Source organism: Stenella coeruleoalba (assembly GCF_951394435.1).
Source record: "Stenella coeruleoalba genome assembly, chromosome: 15".
NCBI classification, from domain to species: domain Eukaryota; kingdom Metazoa; phylum Chordata; class Mammalia; order Artiodactyla; family Delphinidae; genus Stenella; species Stenella coeruleoalba.
Window position 1 is genome coordinate 28,758,165 of NC_137161.1, and position 22,173 is coordinate 28,780,337.

Sequence of the window (22,173 nt, forward strand, 5' to 3'; positions counted from 1 at the left end):
CATACCTGCACTCACATGGCTGCTGCAGAGGCCCTGGCACATGCCCTGCAGCAAGGGAAAGGAGCCGTCCCCTGCCAGCCATGATTCTCCTGCACCACCTCTGGTAGCCCATCCCTCCCAGCACAGAAAGCTTCCAGGTCCCCATTGCCTTGGGACTTAACCCAAATTCCCTGGCTCAGCTCCAGACCTCCGTGATCACGGCCCCCATCACCTCTCTCACCTTCACACGTGTCCCCTGCCAGACCGAGCTCTCCACGCAGGCTGGCCCGGCCCCATCCCTGTGCTCCCACCTCTGGCCACTCTCCCATCAGAGCTTGGGTCTCAGGCTCTCCAGGAACCTTTCCCCTTCCCTCCCCTGACCTCCAGAGCATTCCTGTCCGTTACCCTCATTTTCAGTTGTTTCTTTCAAACTTAAAAAAAATCATAAAGGTCATATAGGCACACGGCTTAAAAAAAATTCAAATCATTCTAAAAGGACTTACAATGAAAATGAAGTCTTACTCCCTTCCCCAACTGCAGCGTCTCTACCAGAAGCAAGGAACGTTAGATTTGGGGAACTTGGGTGTGAGGAGGGTGACCTTCCAGATATTTTCTAGGTCACTATTCAACCTTTTCACCGCAACCCATTAGCAGCTATAAAATCAAGTTAATGTGTTGTGACCATCATTTTAAGAAATGAAATAGAATATCATGGAAAGGGGTGGGGAAAAGGAAAGGAAAAGAAAATATCAGGGTACATTGGACATTAAGACTAAGAATTGTCCTGTGGAATTTTTGTTTCAGGGTCATATATGTGCCATGATGAATGATTTGCAGAGTAGAAAAGAGGCAGCCCTGAGCACAAGACAGCAAGACTTTCCCCTTTAGTAAACAGACTGAGGGCAGTGGGTCAGCACAAATTATGCACCCACAGAATACAGGATTGGGCCGTCTTCTGTGGAGGTGGAGTCTCACCAGAGCGCTATTGCAGAAGATAACAATAGCCCCGGAGTGTCCTGCTGAGTGCCCCAAGAAGGGGGCAGACTGTTGGGGTTGAAGGAGTTTGGCGGGGTAGAGGCAGGGGAGTTGGGTGGTCATGGGTGGCCCCCAGAGGAGCAGGCCATGGGGTGTACTGTTGCAGATGGGCCTGGGTTTGGCATGTATCCAACCTCTGCACCCTGGCCCCCAGGGGTGTTCCAGTGCGGCCCTGCTTCAGTCGTCGCTCTCCGAGAGGGTAATGTGGACTGGGACTACGACATGCCCTTCATCTTTGCTGAGGTTAATGCCGACCGCATCACATGGATCTACGATGCCTGGACCGGCGCCCTGAAGAAGAATTTCTCAAACACTCACACCATCGGCAAAAATATCAGTACCAAGGCGGTGGGCAGCAACTCTCGCATGGATGTCACTGAAAAGTACAAGTACCCAGAAGGTAGGAGGGGGTGTGGATGGGCTGTGCCACCCAGGGCTTAACGGTGGGAAGACAGCTCTGAGGTGGAGAAGGAAAAATTGCTCATACTCCTTCCGCATTGTCAGCCAATTCTGCCTGAATGGTAGGACTGCTCCCTGGCATCTAATGCCCAGCTCCCCAGACTGTTTCCCGTGGGAACAGAACCGTCATGAAAAGACACTGTACCACTGGGAATTGGCCATAGGACTCAGGCAGCTGCCAGTCCAGCTCATCTCCAGCTGTGTCCCTTTGCCAATTACACGACTGGGATGACAGCCCCACGATTGAACATCACAGGGAGAAACATGGCCCCCACGAGAGACCCCCCGAGGACCTCTCAATCAGCCCACTCCCCTAGCCTCTAAGAAACACAGGCAGGAAACATTCTCTGAAAAAAGAAATGGACAGTCCCCCAAGATGTGGGCACTGCTTCGTCTGCTTCAGAGGCCTCCCCAAAAGCCAGATGAGGTGGGCTTACACCATGAGGACAATGCCCGAGTCCCTGAAATCTTCAGCATCCACATGAGTGCTGGTCTCCCTAAAGTCACCTAGAAGCCTAATTGCTACGAGGCCACCTTTAACACAAATTACATTTGTTGCTCTATTTAGGAAGTTGCTTTCAGAGTCAGAGACTTATCTCTTTGAGGAGTCTCAATAGTGACCAAAGTTGTACATTTGAAGGTGATGTTCATTTTTAGAAAGAGGCAAAAGTGAATTAATGCTTGCTCTAGCAGGCCAATCACTCCTTAATGGGGTCAACATGTCACTCTTTCTAAAATACTTTGAAATAGTTCTTTCAGCTGATCCTCACTGTTGGTTCTGAGGTGTCAAGAAAAGTGCTCTCATGAAGGTGCCCACGTGCCCCCAACGTGAACCCCACAGCTCCATACCCTGCTGACTGCTGTTGTTGGGTGCCATTTACAGAAGAGGAAAGCTGAGCAGGGGAGTGGGCTCCAAGCCCAGGTGGCTGAACCTCTGGGTGTGGTATTTGTGGCCATTTTGAGGCACGACTCTAGGGTGATGAGATTGGTGCCCTCAGTTGGACCCCAGTCCACCTATGTAGGCCATTCCCCCCAGCTGGGGTCAGATGGCCTTTCTCTCAGTCAGTAAACATGTACTGAGACCTCCCCAAGTGCCCACCCACGCTTGGCTCTGGGAGGCCAGGAAGCATTCCGCAGATGAGCCCCTGCCCCTGCAGAGCTCACAGGCCAGGGGGACAGGCCGGTGTGTGACAAGAATTCTCAACAGTGTCATGATGTAGAAACAAGAGTAGGGGCCAAGGAAAAGATAACCCCGGGCAGGAGGTGAACTCCATCCTACCCCTCATAACCGTGCAACCTCAAGCAGGATGCTTAGCCTCTCTGATCCCTCGTTTTCTCACCTGTAAAATGAGAAGAGCGAGGCCTATCTTCAGTGGGATTTAAATGAGCTAGTGTACAGAAAGTGCCAAGGGCAGTGCCCGGCACATAGTGAGGGCTTAATAAATAGTGATGATTTTTGTCAACTTGAACATCTGCAACCTCATTGGAATGACCTCCCAGAGGGACTTCTGAAGTGCACTGTTTACACGGTTGTGTGATTCTGTGGGGTTCCTTACCTGACTGTCACACCTTGATTCTGCTTCTTGGGGGCTCTGGCTGTCCCAGCCAAACCTCCTGAGAAATGGGAAGGGGCCACGGCCAGGTTGTGGGATCCCTGCAGGAGCCCTGGTGATGACCTAGCCCCTGTGTGACAGCAGGGCTGATCACACCGCCTGCTGTTGATCAGTCCTCCTTACCTAATGATTCCAGCTTGTGTCTGATGGCCCCAGGGAGGAAAAGCTCATAAAATGGGCTGCTAAGCATTGGCGCAACAGCAACACCAAGGGAGAAAACAGTAGCAGGAAGCTTGGTCTTGGGTAAGCCTGGCAGGTGACCTATGTAGCTATGTAGGCTCTGAGCCTCATTGTGCATAACACACCTGCTTCAAGGTTCTGGGCACAGAGGCTCAGCTCCCTGCACAGCCATCAGACCTGGGTGTGGACTTACAGCTCAGCTAGAGAATGGGAATTGCACCAAAAGGAACCCAGCCCACCAGGAGCCATCAGCCTGGGTAACTGGGCTGCCTGTCTTCTTTTCAGTAAGCTGTGCAGGAGGAACTACTAGACTCAGGTCTCGATTTCTGGGGACTGGCCTTCTTTCTGCCCCTAATTCCCAGATTACCAGTCCCTTGGACCAGTCGCTCCTCCTCTTAGGGCCTTAACTCTAACAGTTGGCCTCTGGGGTCTCTGCCAGTTGTTACATGTAACTTATGGGAAAGACCTCACTAAATTGTAAAGTGCTTCTAATAAGTCATCTGACGCCTTAAAATTTCACAGGTTGGTTGTAAAGCGCTTCTAAGTAAGTCATCTGATGCCTTAAAATTTCACAGGTTGGTTGGGGAAGTTAGGGGGCGGGGGCAAAAGTATGGTCATTCTTTGTGTATCTTTGTCTGTGTTCCTGGAAGGACAATACCTTCTCCTTGATAGTGGGTCTATCTTCAGGTCAGGCAGGGAGCCTTATGTGCACTGTGTGGTCTACCCGGGCTCAGAGACTTGGAGTTGGCTCTTAGCATCCCAGGAGCCGTGATTTTTAGGCCATGATCTTGGCCATTCTCCAGGGACTGTTTATAGCATCACATTCAGCAGCACCCATGACCCAGGTCAGAACCAGAAACCCAACCTGTGGTTCAGCCTTTGTGTTTATGAAACCTGAACTCTCTCGACAATTTAAACTAGTCATAACCTGGAACCACAACAACTGTGGGAAGTTCTCGTCAACTGACATGGACAAAAGTTCCACTCTTCAATTCTCAAAGCATCTTTAGAAACAAAGCAGAATAACATGGTAAACTGGTTTGAAATTTTTTTCAATGAAGTTAACTCTAAATCATAACCATTTTTTCACTTATGAACTTATTGTAATCTTTTTTAGCTCAGTTTTTGTTATTTTTAAATTATCTGTTTTTTCTTTGTCTCACAAAGGACCATTTATCAAAAGAAAGAAGGAAGGAAGAGAGGAAGAGAGGAAAGAAGGAAGGGGGCGATCTAGCCTAATTAGCCTAAGCAAAATATCAAGCCATAGAGTAATTTTATGCACCTTTCCCTACATCTCCATGGAAATTTAGAGCTGATTGGAACAGCTGGGATGTGAGCCTCGTATTAAGGAGGATGAAATGGAGACCTGCAGAGGTCAGACACTTGCTTGAATCAGAATCGTTGGGCAAGCAGCAGAACCAGTGTTAGTTCCAGGCCACCCTTCCAAGCAGGACGCTGTCCTTTGTCCAGGTTGCCACCGCATCCCTGAGGTGCTTCTCTCTTTTCCCACCACACAGGTTCCAGCCAGGAAAGGCAAGTGTTTGAAAAGGCTTTGGGGAAACTTCAACCCTCCATGTCACTTCACGCAACATCTGCAAGAGTCTTTAGTAGAGAGGAACGGCAGCCCAGCATCTCCGGGAAGTTCAAGATCACTGACATACTGACAGTGGGCAAAGAAGTCAACATGGTCCTGATGCTCAGAAACCTAATGGGTGATTCGAAGACAGTGACGGTGAACATGACAGCCTGGACCATCGTCTACAATGGCACACTTGTACACGAGGTGTGGAAGGAGTCCGTCACCCTGTCTCTGGGTCCCAATGAAGGTAACTCATCCTGTAGGTTGCTGGGGTACCATGCACCCAAGGTAGCTGGTATTCTCTTGGGATTGGAGAGTTCCTGTTGGAACCGAGTCAATTGATTAAGGAAGGAACAGCACGTGACCTCTGTGGTCAAGCCTGGGGTTTTGAAGTTTTGGAGGCTGCTATTATGGTGAATAGTGCAAGTCAGTGTGGTGCTAACCCGAATCCTTTTATGCCCTGGGGGAAGAAGGCGGGAGGCTTTGGCAGTTAATAGACACACTGCAAATACCCCTTACAGGTACATACCACATTGCCCAGTGGGCAGAGTACTTCCTTATATATTCGTAGGTACTATCACATTTGACCTTCTAAAAGGACAGATTTCAGTATTCCCTTTTACAGAGGTGGAAACTGAGGCTTGGAGAGATTGTGACTCGCTTAAGAGATTGTGTCATAGCTAGCAGGTGGCAATGCCAAGTCTTGGTCCTAGATTTCCTAATGCTAAATCCAGTGCCACCACCCATTTCCTAGGTTTTATTGCTGCCACCCCTCTCCCATACCAGCTGCCACCCTACCCCACCCCTCCCCACCACGCAATGAATCACTTTCTGAGTTTGACCCTAGAAGGGTTGCAATATACCACAAGGTCTTGAATCCTCTCCAATGTTCCCCCACAGTTGCCAATGGGTGCGTGGAATTTCTTGACTCCCAGCGACAGTGATAGGTTTTCTCGGAGGTCTGAGCCTCTGGGAGGAACCATGACTTTGTACTCCTGGGTAGCATAGACAGGAGGGGACCAAAGTAGAGGAGAGAGAGTCTGGGGCTGTGGAAGGATTAGAATGCAGGTGTGCCCACAGTGGCAAAATCCTTCAAGCTGTTATGAAAAGTCTGGACTTATACAAAGCAGATTGACAAGGGTGGGGTGGCTATTTGCTTCACATAAGGAACTAATAAAAACTGATTAATTACACAGCCCATCTTGAAGGAATTCTGTCTGCAGAGAAACTGCAATACCTCTGTATTACACCTGTCAGAAGGCAGCATCCCTAGCAACCTCTCTTCTGGCAGAATGTAGCAGAAATCTTCCCCATACCAAGAGCAACTGCCTGGCTCTTATTTACCTTCAAAGCTCAAGGGAAGAGCTATTTCTGTAGAGCAAAAATAATTTACGTGAGGTAATGCTTTCTAAAAATCCATACTTCTGCCAGAGGCAGCAGAGTGAAATGGGAAGGAGAGGAAGGAGGCAAGTGAAGTGGTTCTGGAGGCCTGACATCATCACCTACTTTCTGGGTGACACTGTTAAGTCCCCCTCTTTTGCTGAGCCTCAGCGTTCACTGTCCAAGAGGGCAGGACCAGCTGATGCAAGGGCCTGCGTCTCCACATTCGGGGCAGGCTAGGTAAGTCCCTCCAGTGCTAAAAGCAGAGACAGCTCCTTCCTCACAGACTTTCCTCAAAGGGTGTATGACCCTGTGGATGCGGGGGCCCCCCCAGACCACCCAACATGACTGCATAAGGGAGGGGGGAGTGCCCTGCACCCGCTGGAAGGGGAGGACCCTCGCTGCCTGCCCTGTGAGTCAGAGAGGGGCCTTGAAGCTTAGGGAGGAGCCAGATAAAGGGAGGAAAGCTGGGGAAGGCCTTTCCATCTGAGGGGACCTTGTGAGTCAAAGCTTGGAGGTGATAAGGTACCTATTTTGTCAAAAGGACAATGAGAAGCATGGGAGGGAACGTTCTTTTGAGGGGGAGAGTCACGAAGGGCCGTACTGAGGGGTCTGAACTTTATTCTTGAGGCAGCGAGGGGCCGTGGAAGATTTTTGAAGTGACGTGGAAGAAGAGTGACATGATTTGGGGGTGGGGGTGGAAGTGCTTCTAAAGCCTATCTTCCGGTGTGTGTGAGTGTCTTGGAAGCAGGGGAGACCAGAAGCGGGGAGGTGGTCCAGATGCTGTTGCCACAGAATCCCAGGCTACTGGATGACCGGGAGGACCCAAGCGCTTATTTAGCCCTGGCTTCCCTTGCTAGTTATTACTGTGTTGTCATCATTACTGTTTTCGTCATTGGGCAATGAGTTAGTACTCGTATTCTTCCCCTGCCCCTTAGAAGGAAACTTGCCCTTCGATATTTTCCAGGACAGGGAGGAGGCTTCAGCCCCTATGAGCCCATCCAGCCAGAGTCCTGGGCTACCCCTGGCCCCTGCTCTGCAGCCTGCATGGAGCAGACAGATGTTTCCCACAGGGCCTGGCAGGGAGGGCTCAGGCAAGCCTGGGCTGCAGATGATCCCAGCCAGCTCGCATCGACTTGGCTTGGCATCAGCTTTTAAGGTTTCGACCCCACTCCCTCTCACTCTGCTCCCTGGCTTCTCCTTCCAGAAATACAGCATCCTGTAAAGATCGCATATGCACTGTACGAGAAGTACCTGAAGGCAGACAACATGATCCGGGCCACAGCCGTGTGCAAGATCAGCGACGAGACCGAGGTGGTGGTGGAGAGGGACATCATCCTGGAAAACCCCACCCTGACCCTGGAGGTAAAGGGGTGCTGAAGGGGTGCCTCTCCAGCCAGCCCAGCCCTCCCAGACTACAGAGAAGGCCCTCCCCTGCTGATGGGCCCAGCTCAGCTCCAGCCTCTGCCAAATGGATCAGTCAAGAGTTCCAATCAGAGTAGCGCCCTTGGGACTTCCCTAGCGGTCCAGTGGTTAGGACTCAGAGCTTTTACTGCAGGGGGCACGGGTTCAATCCCTGGTCAGGGAACTAAGATCCTGCAAGCTGTGGGATGAGGCAAAAAAAAAAGTAGCCTCCTTGCTCCCTGTCTGACAATCTCCACAGGCACGTTGCCCTGTGGCTTCTTTGGTTGCAGCTCTAGACCCGCTGGGGATGCCAGCTGAGGATGGCCAGAGGGGCTCTTCAGCTCACTTGCTCTGGACATCTGCTGTGTCCTGGGCTGTGCCAGGCTTGGGAATCACAGGGGGCCACAAGGGGTGGGTCCTGACTGCAAGAAACCCACAGCCCAGCCCCTGGACACACTTGTAGAGCAAATCCGCAATGGTCAAAACTCATGTGCATCTCCCAACTCTAGATCCCAGAGTTACAGAATTGTGGACTCTTGGAGAACTAGTCTCAAGCTCCCATGTCCTGCCATTTCACATATCAGTAAACTGAGGCCCAGAGAGGAGAAGGGAATTTCCAATTACTGCCAGAGCCAGGGCTAGACCTCAGGCCCTTTCCAGGGCACCCAGCACACCCACAGCCAGCAACAGCATCTTCCCAGTGGTTGAGAATGAGGATGCCTCAGTTTTTGGCTGCAGGCTCTGCTCCCAGGCTCCCTCTCAGGAGCCCAGGCATCTGGGGGCTTGCAGGTTGGCGTGAGGCACTTGGGGCCATTCTGTTCCTTCCTCAGCACTGGGGCTGGAAGTATTTGGCTGACTCCAAGCCTGTCCCTGACCACGCCAACCCCAGCCCAGTGTGGAGGCTGCCAGAGCCAGACAGCACACATCTGAGGGGTGAGAGCCTGGCAGGGAAGGACAGGCAGACGAATGGGTCAGGAAGATGGGGTCTTCCCGTGGGCTCCCACAGAGAGCTTCAGGGGTCCTTCCGAGGCTCCTCCCGAGTCTGCTGTACCATCTGCACCAGCGGTCTAGACAGAGATTGCCTTTTATTTTCCATCGCAGTGCCACTAGCCTCCCTAGCCCCAGATTTCTAGAGTACTTGTGGCTGCCCTAGCCCCACCCTCCCTAAGCTACACCCCAGCTTCAGAGGTTCCTAATGTCAGACAGAGGGCAGGGGGACCCAGGGCACCTGCTCCATGCAGCTAGCCTGCAATAGAGCTCTTTCATTGTCCTGGTTAGTCTAGACTGTTCTTCAGAATGGGGGGAGGGGGGTTGTCCATCACCTCCAGGGCCAGGGAGGGAGGGCCACCCCTGTTGTGGGCCCATCACACTGGTTGTGAAACAGAAACAGCCCCCCACATTGGGCAGGACTAGAACAGAGCTTCTGGGCTCCAGGCTCACCTTCTTTCCTGCCCGCCGAGTTTTCATCCTCAATTCATGATTGTCCCCTGAGTGTAGAAGCTTCTCCTGCTTCCCAGGACATTTCCAAGAAATGCACCCCGTCCCTGTAGAATGACAGGCAGCAAGTGTTGTTTCCCACTCCTCAGGCTGCGAAATGAAACATTCTGCATAAAAATTATCAGTGTTTAAATGAAGTTAGTTTTTCCCCCATTATATTCCCTTATCCAATATCCTCAGACCTGCTTATAGCTTTCTCTTGTATGCAGTACTTTTACTCTACATCTTTTAGACTTCCATATCAAATCAGCTTTGTCTTTCAAGAGAGTGTAACATCTTTTCAAAGGAAATCAGAATACACACAGCCTGGAAATATTCCATCAAAAACTTTCTTATTTAATCTTTTTAAAGGGCATCTGCTCTTTCTTCTTTGGGGCATCTTGGTGTGAATTTGCTCTTATCGCAACCTCTCCTTACTTCAGCCTTCAGAGAATCAAGACAATCTCATCTTGATTGAATGAATCAATGCATAGCTCACTCAGAGCAGGGCACGTGGGTGATCTGTATGAAAAGAGAATAATTTGGGTAAAATCCTATTATCTTACTTGACGCTGATCGGGAGTAGGTATTGAAGACTTTAGAACCAGACCATACAATCTGAACTTTGTTCCAAAGGGTGATGTCCTTCACGTTGGCCCATGACCTACTGACAATCAGACACGGTCTTCTGGTGGCTCTTATCCTCTTCTTTGGGTGCATGCAGAGATTTAGGTCAATAGGACGGGGTGGTAAGCAGCAATAAAGAAAAGAAAACAAATACACGAAAATCTCAAATTGAATATCAGCGTGAAGGATATGGCATCGTTTATGTACCCTTGTGTCCCAATGGCATAAAATTATGCTTCACTCTTCAAATCGTGTCATACACTTAAATGAGTTCCATGGGAGAAATTACGGTATAGATCATGGTCTCTAAAATGTTTCAATTATGCACAAATTATTAGCAGGCATTGCAGGGTCTAGCAAGAAGAGCAAATGGCTCTGGAACCAGAAAGGCCTCGGTTATTGAATCAACCTGAACGGCAGATTTATCACTGTAAAATGATTGCAGTGAGAATTGGTGGCAAGAAAAAAAAAAAAACCAAATGAACAAAAAGTAGCGGCCTCTAACAGAGAAAAGAAATCCACCAGTCACCCAGTTTCTGTTTCTGTTTCCAAAACGCCTTCTTCTGCATCCATGATCTCATTTGGTCCCTTGTAGCCCAGGGAGGGAGGAGGGGAGGGATCAGCCCTCTTTATCAGCGTGAGAGTCAAGGCCCAGGGAGACGACGTATCTGCCCAGGCTCGGCGGCTTATCAGCAGGAGCACAAGGTTTCATCTTTGGGAGCAAATAGTCCAGGGTGCTCCTCTGACCAGAAACCTAGGTTTCTCCAGCCCGTGATCAAGGACCCTGTGCAGACCACATGTGGCACGTCCTCGGAAGTGGCGGCTGCCCTTCCTGAGATGAACTAAGAAAGGGCCCGTGAACCTGGCTGGGAATTCAAGCCCTCTCAGCCACTGCGATGTGCTGCTTCTCTTCCACGCCTGGGTGTCCTGTCTGTATCCTGGGGATGACAGCAATTTCCTAGGAACCCCCTGCATGGATGTCACTGGAACTTAGGAGGAATAAACCTCCTAAGGATCGTTATCCTCCCTACCTTTGTCCTCAGCAACATCCTCCCCATCACCAAGCCTCCGGCGCAGCCCCGTCGGCTCTCATCAAGGGCAGATGAAATGAACAGCCCAGCCCTGACTCTGTCAACCCCTCTCCCCACAGGTGCTGGACCAGGCCCGCGTGCAAAAGCCTGTGACTGTGCAGATTCTCTTCTCCAACCCGCTGGATGAGCTGGTGAAGGACTGCAAGCTGATAGCGGAGGGGAGCGGCCTGCTGCAGGGCACCCTCGAGATCGAGTGAGTCCCAGGCTGAGGGTCCAGTGTGGGATGGTGGGAGCGGGGGCAGAGGGGCCCTCCCCAGAGCCCGGGGCAGGGCAGACAGAACTCCTCTAGCCTCTGAACCTGGGAATCTGCACATAGGGATACACGTTTGCATTTGGTTTGGGGGCTCACCAAACTTGAACTCAAGGGAAGTCCACGTCACCAGAGCTTGGAGCTGGTCCTCATATTTGGGAGATCATGGGATCCACCCACTGCCCCTTCCCCTGCTGAAGGGTCCCAGAGCTGAAGGGGTTTGATGACCCAGGGTGGCAGCTAGAGGGAGCTGAAGGAGCAGTGACCTTGACCAGAGCAGAACTTGAGGCCTCACGCTGACTCCTGCCTTTCCCCATCAGCATGCCAAACCTGAGCCCCAGGGAGCAGTCCCAAGTGGATTTTGAGATCCTGCCCACCCGGAGTGGCACCAAGCAGCTCCTCGTCAACCTCTCCTGCAACAAGTTCTCCGCGATCAAGGGCATGCTGCCCATCAAAGTGGTCGAGTGAAGGGCCCAGGTGGCCCCATAAAAACTGGGGAACAGGGAGCAGGCAGGGCTCACCTGTGGAGTGAGCCCCCTGCCCACCCACACTGTCCAGCCTGGGAAACTCACTCCGTCCCCCAAGGTGGCCTGGACTCGGACCTCCAGGCTCCAGCACACACCCCTCCCTTGCTCCCAGGCTGGGCTGGTTTCACCCTGGCCCGCAGCTTGATCACTTTTGCACGTTCCCCAAGCTTCTCCTCAACACCGCCCACTCTGTGAGCTCCATGACCCTGCTCAGCCCTTATACCCTCAGTGCTGTGGGCATGGAGCGACACCTGACCCAGCGGCTCTCCAAATGGATACAGGAGGAGAAGATGGTCTGGACTGTTTGCTGATCCCCAGCCTGCAGTTGGCACATTCCTGCTCCTCTCTTAGGCCACTATGGAGGTGGGGGGATGATGGTTAGCCATCTGTTGTAACACTCACAACCGCACCCTCAAAATAAATGTTAAAAAGAGCGCGATCACACAGCACTCACTTTACAGGACTGCTGCTTCAACTCAGGTGGTGGAGAAGGAGAGAGGGGGGCTGGGGCCATGTCCTTCTGGAGAACAGATGGCCTTGGGGAGGCCGTGCTCTCTATGTTCCAGTGTCCAAGAAGAGTGGGCTTGTTCTGTATGGCTCCAAGTGCAAAACTAGGGAGATGTTTCAAATCAGTTTAGGAAACCTCTCTAAGATGATGTCCAAAAAGTGATTGGCTGCCTTGGAGCAGGCAGGGAGCGCCTTGGAGGGAGCGCCTTGTCCAGGCAGGCTTCGGGCACTCTCTGTGTAGCCAGGCAAACTCTTCCAGGGTCTCTACAGGCGTCAGGGTGAGAAGGGACTTCAAAATCTTCACTGGAACCCTTTCACAGAGCAGGTGTGGGTGGTGGCCCAACCTCTGCTCACACTGCACTCGCCCCAACTTGTGCCACACTCCTCCTCTTGCAGCCAGAGCCCTGCTAACTCCACCAGAACCTTCTCTGCCTTCACACATGCTCTCAGGGTTCCTCAGTCTTTGCCCCTTGAAATACCCGAAGCAGATCCCAGAGCTTTCCGTCACTGGTGCTGACTAACCCCATTTTGGCAATCATGCCTCCCTGTTTGGATATAAGGGACCAGTCCAACCTACACAGAAGCTTCAGCCTCACAACCAGTTCAAAGCTTCTGCCCTATGCTCAGCTCAGGCCTGACCTGGGCTTGCAGAAGGAGGCACTGTGCATGCCCCCTCTTCCTTCCTCCTTCCCCTCTTGTTGCCTGATCCATCAGAGTTGGAGAAGGGAGAGAGGAAATTAGGAGAAAAATGACAAAGTTCTATTTCACTGGTGTTGATGCAGCCTGGCCACAGGAGCCCGCCGCGTGGCTGGCATGTAAGTGCAGGCTTTCTGCGTTGCATGTCTCCAGTGTGGCCAACATGCCCCTCAGACTCAGCCTCTGGAGGTTCTCCCCTACCGCTAACTGCTCTGGAAGTAGTGGTCCTATTGTGATGGTTTGAGCCCAGTTCCCTTTCATGGGCTCCACTGCCCTGCCACAGCCACCTCCTCTCCCGCTTCTGCATCTCAAGCTGGTCCAGCGTCAGCTTCCCACCTCCAAGTGCCCCAGGTGGGCAGTCAGCACCAGAACGTGTGTCCATACTTGCTCCTGGTGTCAAGGAGCTCTCACCAGGGCCCAGTTCTGGTGTCTGAACGCAGCTGGGCCTCCCAGTCTCTGCAGGACACCAGGCCCCCAGCTGCGGAGGGGGAAGCTCGTCTCTCCTCTTGGAGCCTTGCCACTCTCTCAAATGCCCCTTGATTTGGCCTGGAGAGAGACACCAGTCCCCAGTGAGCAGGGGCAGGGTGAAATAGTCAGACTTCTGCCCTGGTTTCTATTAGAAAAAAGGAAATCCAGAGGTTTCCATTTCCTCCCATCCACATGAGGCCTGCCCCAGACTTTAAATCCTTCAAGCATCAGCCCTGTCAGCAAGCGTCTCCCGAGTGCCTGCTTTCTGCCAGGCTCTGTCCAGAGAGATTAAAAACCAACAAGAGCATGATCCCTGCCTTTGGGTTTCCATCCTCAAGGGAGTCTCCTAAGGTGTGTCATTAAAAATCCATGGGGAGTTTGTAACCAACCCCAAGTACGTGTGTCTTAGAGCTATGTCTATACACCCCTCCCCCCCACTTGGGTTCTGAAGGATTTTAGCAATAAAACAAAGAAATAGCAGGCAGAAGCCACAGCGCCATATTTATTTCTGGTAGAAGAGAAGTTAGAGGTTGTAGCAAAGTGTGAGATGCAGTCGGCCTGCTGGCTGAACCCCAGAATTAGGTGACCTTACTCTATTGGTTAGGATATATGCTCAGTAGCCATAGCAGGGAAACCCAAACTGCCAGGGTCCTAAACAGAATGGGCATTCATTTCTCTCATATAAGAGCCAAGGGAAGCATCTCAGGGACACAGGCTTCCTTGTCTTACAATGCTGTCATCCTCCACACATAGCTTCCACCTATCAATTCCAGGTGGTTCTTCCAGCTCAAGGCAAAAGCCCACAGGCCATCCAGCAGGAAGAAAGAAAAGGGGAATAGATGGGCACCCTCCTTCCCAATCTGAAAGTCAAAAGTTGAAATTATGCACTTCACTTCTGCAAACATCCCATTGGCCAATGACTCTAAAAGTGGGTTGTTTGAAATGAATAACACTGATATATCTCTAGCCAAACTGATTGGGAAAAAATAAAAAATACACAAATTACAAATATCAGGAATGAATGCACCTGCAGCTATTTAAAGGGAGTAAAGGAATATTATGAACAATGTTATGCCAATAAATCAGACAACTTAGATAAAATGAATTCCTTGAAAGACACAGACTATCAAAATTCATTCAAGAAAAGTAGATATTCCCCATATCTGTTAAAGAAATTGAGTTTGGAGTGAAAACCAGCAGAAACTGTCCAGAAGCCAAACAAGCCACAGAGCGGCTGGTTGTTTTGTCACTATGTTTTCCTGTGGTTTGTTATACAGCAAAGGAACCATTTTTCTCCATGTCCATGCATACATCCTTGCCCTTTCCAGTGAAATGTCCCCTCTTCTGAGAAACCTTCTCCGTATCCCTCCTCCCCTTGCTGCACCCATACACAGTTGGCCCCTCCTTCATCTAAAATTCCCTTCACTGTGCACATGTCTTTTTAGACCACTTTGGCTTAAAGTCATCTGGGCCTTTGTACATCCCTCTCCCCATCTTAGACTATGTACTTGTCATGGGCAAGAACCAGGTTTCCCTTAGCCCTCCACACTTAGCAGTGTCTGGTGTAGATTAAGTACCCATAGATATTCATTAAAGACCAAAGAGGTGAATGAGATTGTAGTTGAACAAACAAATGAATGAATGAAGTGACTAATTGGAAGTACTAAAAAATTATAATATCTAACATTCGTTGAGAGTGTAAAATCTGTAAGTCACTGTTCTAAGGATTTTTAAAAATTTATTGAGTGCCTACTATGTGCCAGATATCGTGCTCAATGTTTCATGTCCATTATCTTACTGAATCCTATATAGCATTCTTGAGTGGCAATCATTGTTATTCTTATTTTTGTCCTTTTAACTTTCTTTATAAATGGACTTTATTTTTTAGAGTAGTTTTAGATTCGCGGCAAAATTGAACAGAAGGCACAGATATTTCTCATATATCCCCTGCCCCCACGTACGCATAGCCTCCCCCATTATCAATATCCCTACTAGAATAGTATACTTGTTACAATTGATGAGCCTATAGTACATTTGTTACAATTGATGAGCCTATATTGACACATCATTATCACCCAAAGTTCATAGTTTTACATTAGGGTTCACTCTTGGTGTTGTACATTCTATGGGTTTGGATAACTTTATAATAACATGTATCCACCATTATAGTACCCTCCTTCTCCTCTAACACCTGACAACCACTGATCCTCTTCCTGTCTCCATAGTTTTGCCTCTTCCAGAATGCCACATAGTTGAAATCATACAGTAAGTAGTTTTGTCAGCCAGACTTCTTTCACTTAGTAATATGCATTTAAGTTTCCTCTAAGTCTTTTCATGACTTGATAGTTTATTTCTGAGTAATCTTCCTTTGTCTAGATGTGGCACAGTTTGTTTATCCATTCATCCACTGAAGGACACCTTGGATGCTTCCAAATTATGGCAATTATCAGTAGAGTTTCTATAAACATCCATGGGCAGAGTTTTGTGTGGACATAAGTTTTCAACTCCTTTGAGCAAATATCAAGGAGCCCAATTGCTGGATCATGCAATAACAGTATACTTAGTTTTATAAGAGACTGCCAAATTCTCTTCCAAAGTAGAATTATGCATTTCCACCAGCAATGAACGAGAGTTCCTATTGCTCCACACCCACATCAGCATTTGGTATTGGTAGTGTTCTGGATTTTGGCCATTCTGATAGATATGTAATGGTATCTCATTGTTTTAATTTGCATTTCCCTGATGACATATGAAGTCCAGTATCTTTTCATATGCATATTTGTCATCTATATATCTTCTCTAGTGAGGTGTCTGCTAAATGTATTTAGCCTTTATTTTAATCAGGTTATTTGTTTTCTTATTGTTGAGCTTCAAGAGTTCTTTGTATATTTTGGATAACAGTCCTTTATTAGATATGTCATTTGCAAATATTTTCTACTAGTCTGTGGCTGTCTTCTCATTCTCTTGACAGTGTCTTTGGTAGGTGAGAAATTATTAATTTTGATGAAGTCCAGCTTATTAATTCTTTCATGAATCATGCCTTTGGTGTTGTATTTAAAAACTCATTGCCACGGACTTCCCTGGTGGTCCAGTGGTTAGGACTCCGTGCTTCCACTGCTGCACTGCAGGGGGCCTGGGTTCAATCCCTGGTGGGGAAACTAAGATCCTGCATCTTGCTCAGTGCAGCCAAAAAAAAATTTTTTTAAGTAAAAATAAATAAAGTCATTGCCAAACCCAGGGTCATCTAGATTTTTCCCTTATGTTATCTTCTAGGAGTTTTAGAGTTTTGCATCTTACATTTAGGTCTGTGATTCATTTTGAGTTAATTTTTGTGAATGGTATAAAGTCTGTGTCTAGATTCATTTTTTTTGCATGTAGATGTCCAGTTGTTTCAGAATCCTTTGTTGAAAAGATTATCTTTTCTCCATTGTATTGTCTTTGCTCCTTCACCAAAGATCAGTTGACTATATTTATGTGGCTCTATTTCTGGGCTCTCTATTCCATTCCACTGATCTATTTGTCTATTCTTTCACCAATACCGCATTGTGTTGATAACTGTAGCTTTATAGCAAATCTTGAAGTTGAGTAGTGTCAGTCCTTTGATGTTGTTCTTCTCCTTCAATGCTGTGCTGGCTATTCTGGGTCTTTTGCCTCTCCATATAAACTTTAGAATCATTTTGTTGATATCCATAAAATGACTCAATGAGATTTTAATTGGGATTGCTTTGAATCTACAGATCAAGTTAGGAAGAACTGACATCTTGTCAATATTAAGTCTTCTTATCCATAAACATGGAATATCTGTCCTATATTTAGTACTTTGATTTCTTCATTAGAGTTTTGTAGTTTTCCTTGTATAGATCTTATATGTATTTTCTTAGCATTTTATCTGTTTTATTTTGGAGGGTGTTAAATTAAATAATAGTATGGTTTTTTAAATTTCAAATTCCACTTTTCATTGTTGGTATATAGGAAAATGATTGATTTTTTTTATATTAGCCTTAAATCCTGCAATCTTGCTATAATAGGTTCTTAGTCCCAGGAGTTTGCTGCTGTTGTGGCTGATTCTTTCAGATTTTCTGCAAAAATAATAATGTCATTTATGAACAAAGATAGCTTTATTTCTTCCTTCACAATCTGTACACCTGTCATTTCCTTTTCTTATTGTATTAGCTAGAACATCCAATATTGAAAAAAAATGGTGAGAGGAGACATCCTTGCCTTGTTCCTGCTCTTAGTGAGAAACCTTCTAGTATGATGCTAGGTATTTTGTAGATGTTCTTTATCAAATTGAAAAAATCCCCCCTATTCCTGGTTTACTGAAGGTTTGAAATGAGTGTTGCATTTTGGCAAATGTCTTTTCTGCATCTATTGATGTGACATGTGATTTTCTTCTTTAGCCTATTGATGTAATTGGTTACAATAATTGATTTCTTTTTTTTTTTTTTTTGAGTTGCACAGATTTTTTTTTTAACATCTTTTTCAGAGTACAATTGCTCCATAATGGTGTGACAGTTTCTGCTCTACAACAAAGTGATTCAACCATACACACACATAAATACCCACATCTCCCCACTCTGCATCTCTCCCCGCCACCCCGCCCCCCGCATCCCATCCCTCTAGGTGGTCACAAAGCAGCGAGCTAATCTCCCTGTGCTATGCGGCTGCTTCCCACTAGCTATCTATTTTACATTTGGTAGTATTTATAAGTCCATGCCACTCTCTCACTTCGTCCCAGCTTACCCTTACCCTTCCCTTTGTCCTTGAGGACATTCTCTACGTCTGCGTCTTTATTCCTGTCCTGCCCCTAGGTTCTTCAGAAATTTTGTTGTTGTTGTTTTCAGATTCCATATATATGTGTTAGCATACGGTATTTGTTTTTCTCTTTCTGACTTACTTCACTCTGTATGACAGACTTTAGGTGCATCCATCTCACTACAAATAACTCAATTTCATTTCTTTTTATGGCTGAGTAATATTCTATTGTATATATGTGCCACATCTTCTTTATCCACTCATCTGTCAATGGACACTTAAGTTGCTTCCATGTCCTGGCTATTGTAAATAGAGCTGCAATGAACATTTTGGTACATGACTCTTCTTGAATTATGGTTTCCTCAGGGTATATGCTCAGTAGTGGGATTGCTGGGTCATATAGTAGTTCCATTTTTAGTTTTTAAAGGAACCTCCATACTGTTCTCCATAGTGGCTCTGTCAATTTACATTTCCACCAACAGTGCAAGAGGCTTCCCTTTTCTCCACACCCTCTCCAGCATTTATTGTTTTGTAGATTTTTTGATGATGGCCATTCTTACTCATGTGAGGTGATACCTCATTGTAGTTTTGATTTGCATTTCTCTAATGATTAGTGATGTTGAGCATTCTTTCATGTGTTTGTTGGCAATCTGTATATCTTCTTTGGAGAAATGTCTATTTAGGTCTTCTGCCCATTTCTGGATTGGAATATTTGTTTTTTTTGATACGGAGTTGCATGAACTGCTTGTAAATTTTGGAGGTTAGTCCTTTGTCAGCTACTTCATTTGCAAGTATTTTCTCCCACTGTGAGGGTTGTCTTTTGTCTTGTTTATGGTTTCCTTAGGTGTGCAAAAGCTTTTAAGTTTCATTATGTCCCTTTTGCTTATTTTTTTAATTTCCTTTTCTCTAGGAGGTGGTTCAAAAAGGATCTTGCTGTGAATTATGTCATAGAGTGTCCTGCCTGTTTTCCTCTAAGAGTTTTATAGTGTCTGGCCTTACCTTTAGGTTTTTAATCCATTTTGAGTTTATTTCTGTGTATGGTGTTAGGGAGTGTTCTAACTTCATTCTTTTACATGTAGCTGTCCAGTTTTCCCAGCACCACTTATTAAAGAGGCTGTCTTTTCTCCATTGTATATTCTTCCCTCCTTTATCAAAAATAAGGTGACCATATGTGCATGGGTTTAACTCTGGCCATTCTATCCTGTTCCGTTGATCTATAATTCAGTTTTTGTGCCAGTACCATACTGTCTAGATTATTATAGCTTTGTAGTATAGTCTGAGGTCTGGGAGCCTGATTCCTCCAGCTCCTTTTTTCTTTCTCAAGATTGCTTTGGCTATTTGGGGTCTTTTGTGTTTCCATACAAATTGTAAAATTTTTTGTTCTATTTTGTGAAAAATGCCATTGGTAGTTTGACAGGGATTGCATTGAATCTGTAGATTGCTTTGGGTAGCAGAGTCATTTTCACAATGTTGATTCTTCCAATCCAAGAACATTGTATATCTCTCCGTCTGTTGGTATCATCTTTAATTTCTTTCATCAGTGTCTTATAGTTTTCTGCATATAGGTCTTTTGTCTCCCTCGGTAGGTTTATTCCTAGGTATTATATTCTTTTTGTTGCAATGGTAAATGGGAGTGTTTCCTTAATTTCTCTTTCAGAGTTTTCATCATTAGTGTATAGGAATGCCAGAGATTTCTGTGCATTAATTTTGTATACTGCTACTTTACCAAATTCATTGATTAGCTCTAGTAGCTTTCTGGTGGCATCTTTAGGATTCTCTATGTATAGTGTCATGTCATCTGCAAACAGTGACAGTTTTACTTCTTTTCCGATTTGCATTCCTTTTATTTCTTTTTCATCTCTGATTGCTGCGACTAAAACTTGCAAAACAATGTTGAATAACAGTCGTGAGAGTGGACAACCTTGTCCTGTTCCTGATCTTAGTGGAAAAGGTTTCAGTTTTCCACCTTTGAGAACGATGTTGGCTGTAGGTTTGTCATATATGGCCTTTATCATGTTGAGGTAAGTTCCCTCTATGCCTACTTTCTGGAGGATTTTTATCATAAATGGGTGTTGAATTTTGTCAAAAGCTTTTTCTGCCTCTATTGAGAAGATCATATGGTTTTTCTTCTTCAATCTGTTAATATGGTTTATCACATTGATTGATTTGCATATATTGAAGAATCCTTGCATTCTTGGGATAAACCCCACTTGATCATGGTGTATGATCCTTTCAGTGTACTGTTGGATTCCGTTTGCAATATTTTGTTGAGGATTTTTGCATCTATGTTCATCAGTGATATTGGCCTGTAGTTTTCTTTCTTTGTGACATCTTTGTCTGGTTTTGGTATCAGGGTGATGGTGGTCTCGTAGAATGAGTTTGGGAGTGTTCCTCCCTCTGCTATATTTTGGAAGAGTTTGAGAAGGATAGGTGTTAGCTCTTCTCTAAATGTTTGATAGAATTCACCTGTGAAGCCATCTGGTCCTGGACTTTTGTTTGTTGGAAGATTTTTAATCACAGTTTCAATTTCATTACTTCTGATTGGTCTGTTTATATTTTCTATTTCTTCCTGGTTCAATCTTGGAGTGTTGTGCTTTTCTAAGAATTTGTCCATTTCTTTCAGGTTGCCCATTTTATTGGCATACAGTTGCTTGTAGCAATCTCTCATGTTCCTTTGTATTTCTGCAGTGTCAGTTGTTACTTCTCCTTTTTCATTTCTAGTTCTATTGATTTGAGTCTTCTCCCTTTTTTTCTTGATGAGTCTGGCTAATGGTTTATCAATTTTGTTTATCTTCTCAAAGAACCAGCTTTTAGTTTTATTTATCTTTGCTATTGTTTCCTTATTTCTTTTTCATTTATTTCTGATCTAATCTTTATGATTTCTTTCCTCCTGCTTACTTTGGGTTTTTTTTGTTTGTCTGTTCTTCTTTCTGTAATTGCTTTAGGTGTAAGTTTAGGTTGTTTACTTGAGATGTTTCTTGTTTCTTGAGGTAGGATTGTATTGCTATAAACTTCCCTCTTAGAACTGCTTTTGCTGCATCCCATAGGTTTTTGGTTGTTTTGTTTTCATTGTCATTTGTTTCTAGGTATTTTTTTATTTTCTCTTTGATTTCTTTAGTGATCTCTTGGTTATTAAGTAGTGTATTGTTTAGCCTCCATGTGTTTGTGGTTTTTACAGATGTTTTCCTGTAATTGATATCTAGTCTCATAGCATTGCGGTTAGAAAAGATACTTGATATAATTTCAATTTTCTTAAATTTACCAAGACTTGATTTGTGACCCAAGATATGATCTATCCTGGAGAATGTTCCATGAGCACTTGAGAAGAAAGTGTATTTTGTTGTTTTTGGATGGAATGTCCTATCAATATCAATTAAGTCCATCTTGTTTAGTGTATCATTTATCATTATCATTTGTGTTTCCTTATTTATTTTCATTTTGGATGATCTGTCCATGGGTGGAAGTAGGGTGTTTAAGTCCCCTACTATGAATGTGTTACTGTCGATTTCCCCTTTTATGGCTGTTAGTATTTGCCTTATGTATTGAGGTGCTCCTATTTTGGGTGCATAAATATTTACAATTGTTATATCTTCTTCTGGATCGATCGCTTGATCATTATGTAGTGTCCTTCTTTGTCTCTTGTAATAGTCTTTATTTTAAAGTCTATTTTGTCTGATATGAGAATTGCTACTCCAGCTTTCTTTTGATTTCCCTTTGCATAGAATATCTTTTTCCATTCCCTTACTTTCAGTCTGTATGTGTCCCTAGGTCTGAAGTGGGTGCCTTGTAGGCAGCATATATAGGTGTTTTGTTTTTGTATCCATTCAGCCAGTCTATGTCTTTTGGCTGGAGCATTTAATCTAGTTACATTTAAGGTAATTATCAATACGTATGTTCCTATTGCCGTTTTCTTAATAGCTTTGGGTTTGTTATTTTAGGTCCTTTCCTTCTCTTGTGTTTCCTGCCTAGAGAAGTTCCTTTGGCATTTGTTGTAAAGCTGGTTTGGTGGTGCTGAATTCTCTTAGCTTTTGCTTGTCTGTTAAGGTTTTAATTTCTCCGTCAAGGATCTCTGAATGAGATCCTTGCTGGGTAGAGTAATCTTGGTTGTAGGTTTTTCCCTTTCATCACTTTAAATATGTCCTGTCAC

At 46.0% G+C, this 22,173-nt stretch overlaps 1 protein-coding gene across 1 annotated transcript in view; it reads left to right on the plus strand.

The window, feature by feature from the left end:
• TGM3 (transglutaminase 3) overlaps positions 1-12,039 on the plus strand; it is a 42,158-nt gene extending 30,119 nt beyond the window's left edge. The window contains exons 9-13 of the mRNA XM_079945591.1: positions 1,169-1,414; positions 4,784-5,092; positions 7,433-7,590; positions 10,883-11,016; positions 11,394-12,039. Coding sequence (XP_079801717.1) covers positions 1,169-1,414; positions 4,784-5,092; positions 7,433-7,590; positions 10,883-11,016; positions 11,394-11,541 — 995 coding nt within the window. The 3' untranslated portion in view covers positions 11,542-12,039. The remainder of the gene's footprint in view (positions 1-1,168; positions 1,415-4,783; positions 5,093-7,432; positions 7,591-10,882; positions 11,017-11,393) is intronic.
• Positions 12,040-22,173: the final 10,134 nt, after the last annotated feature.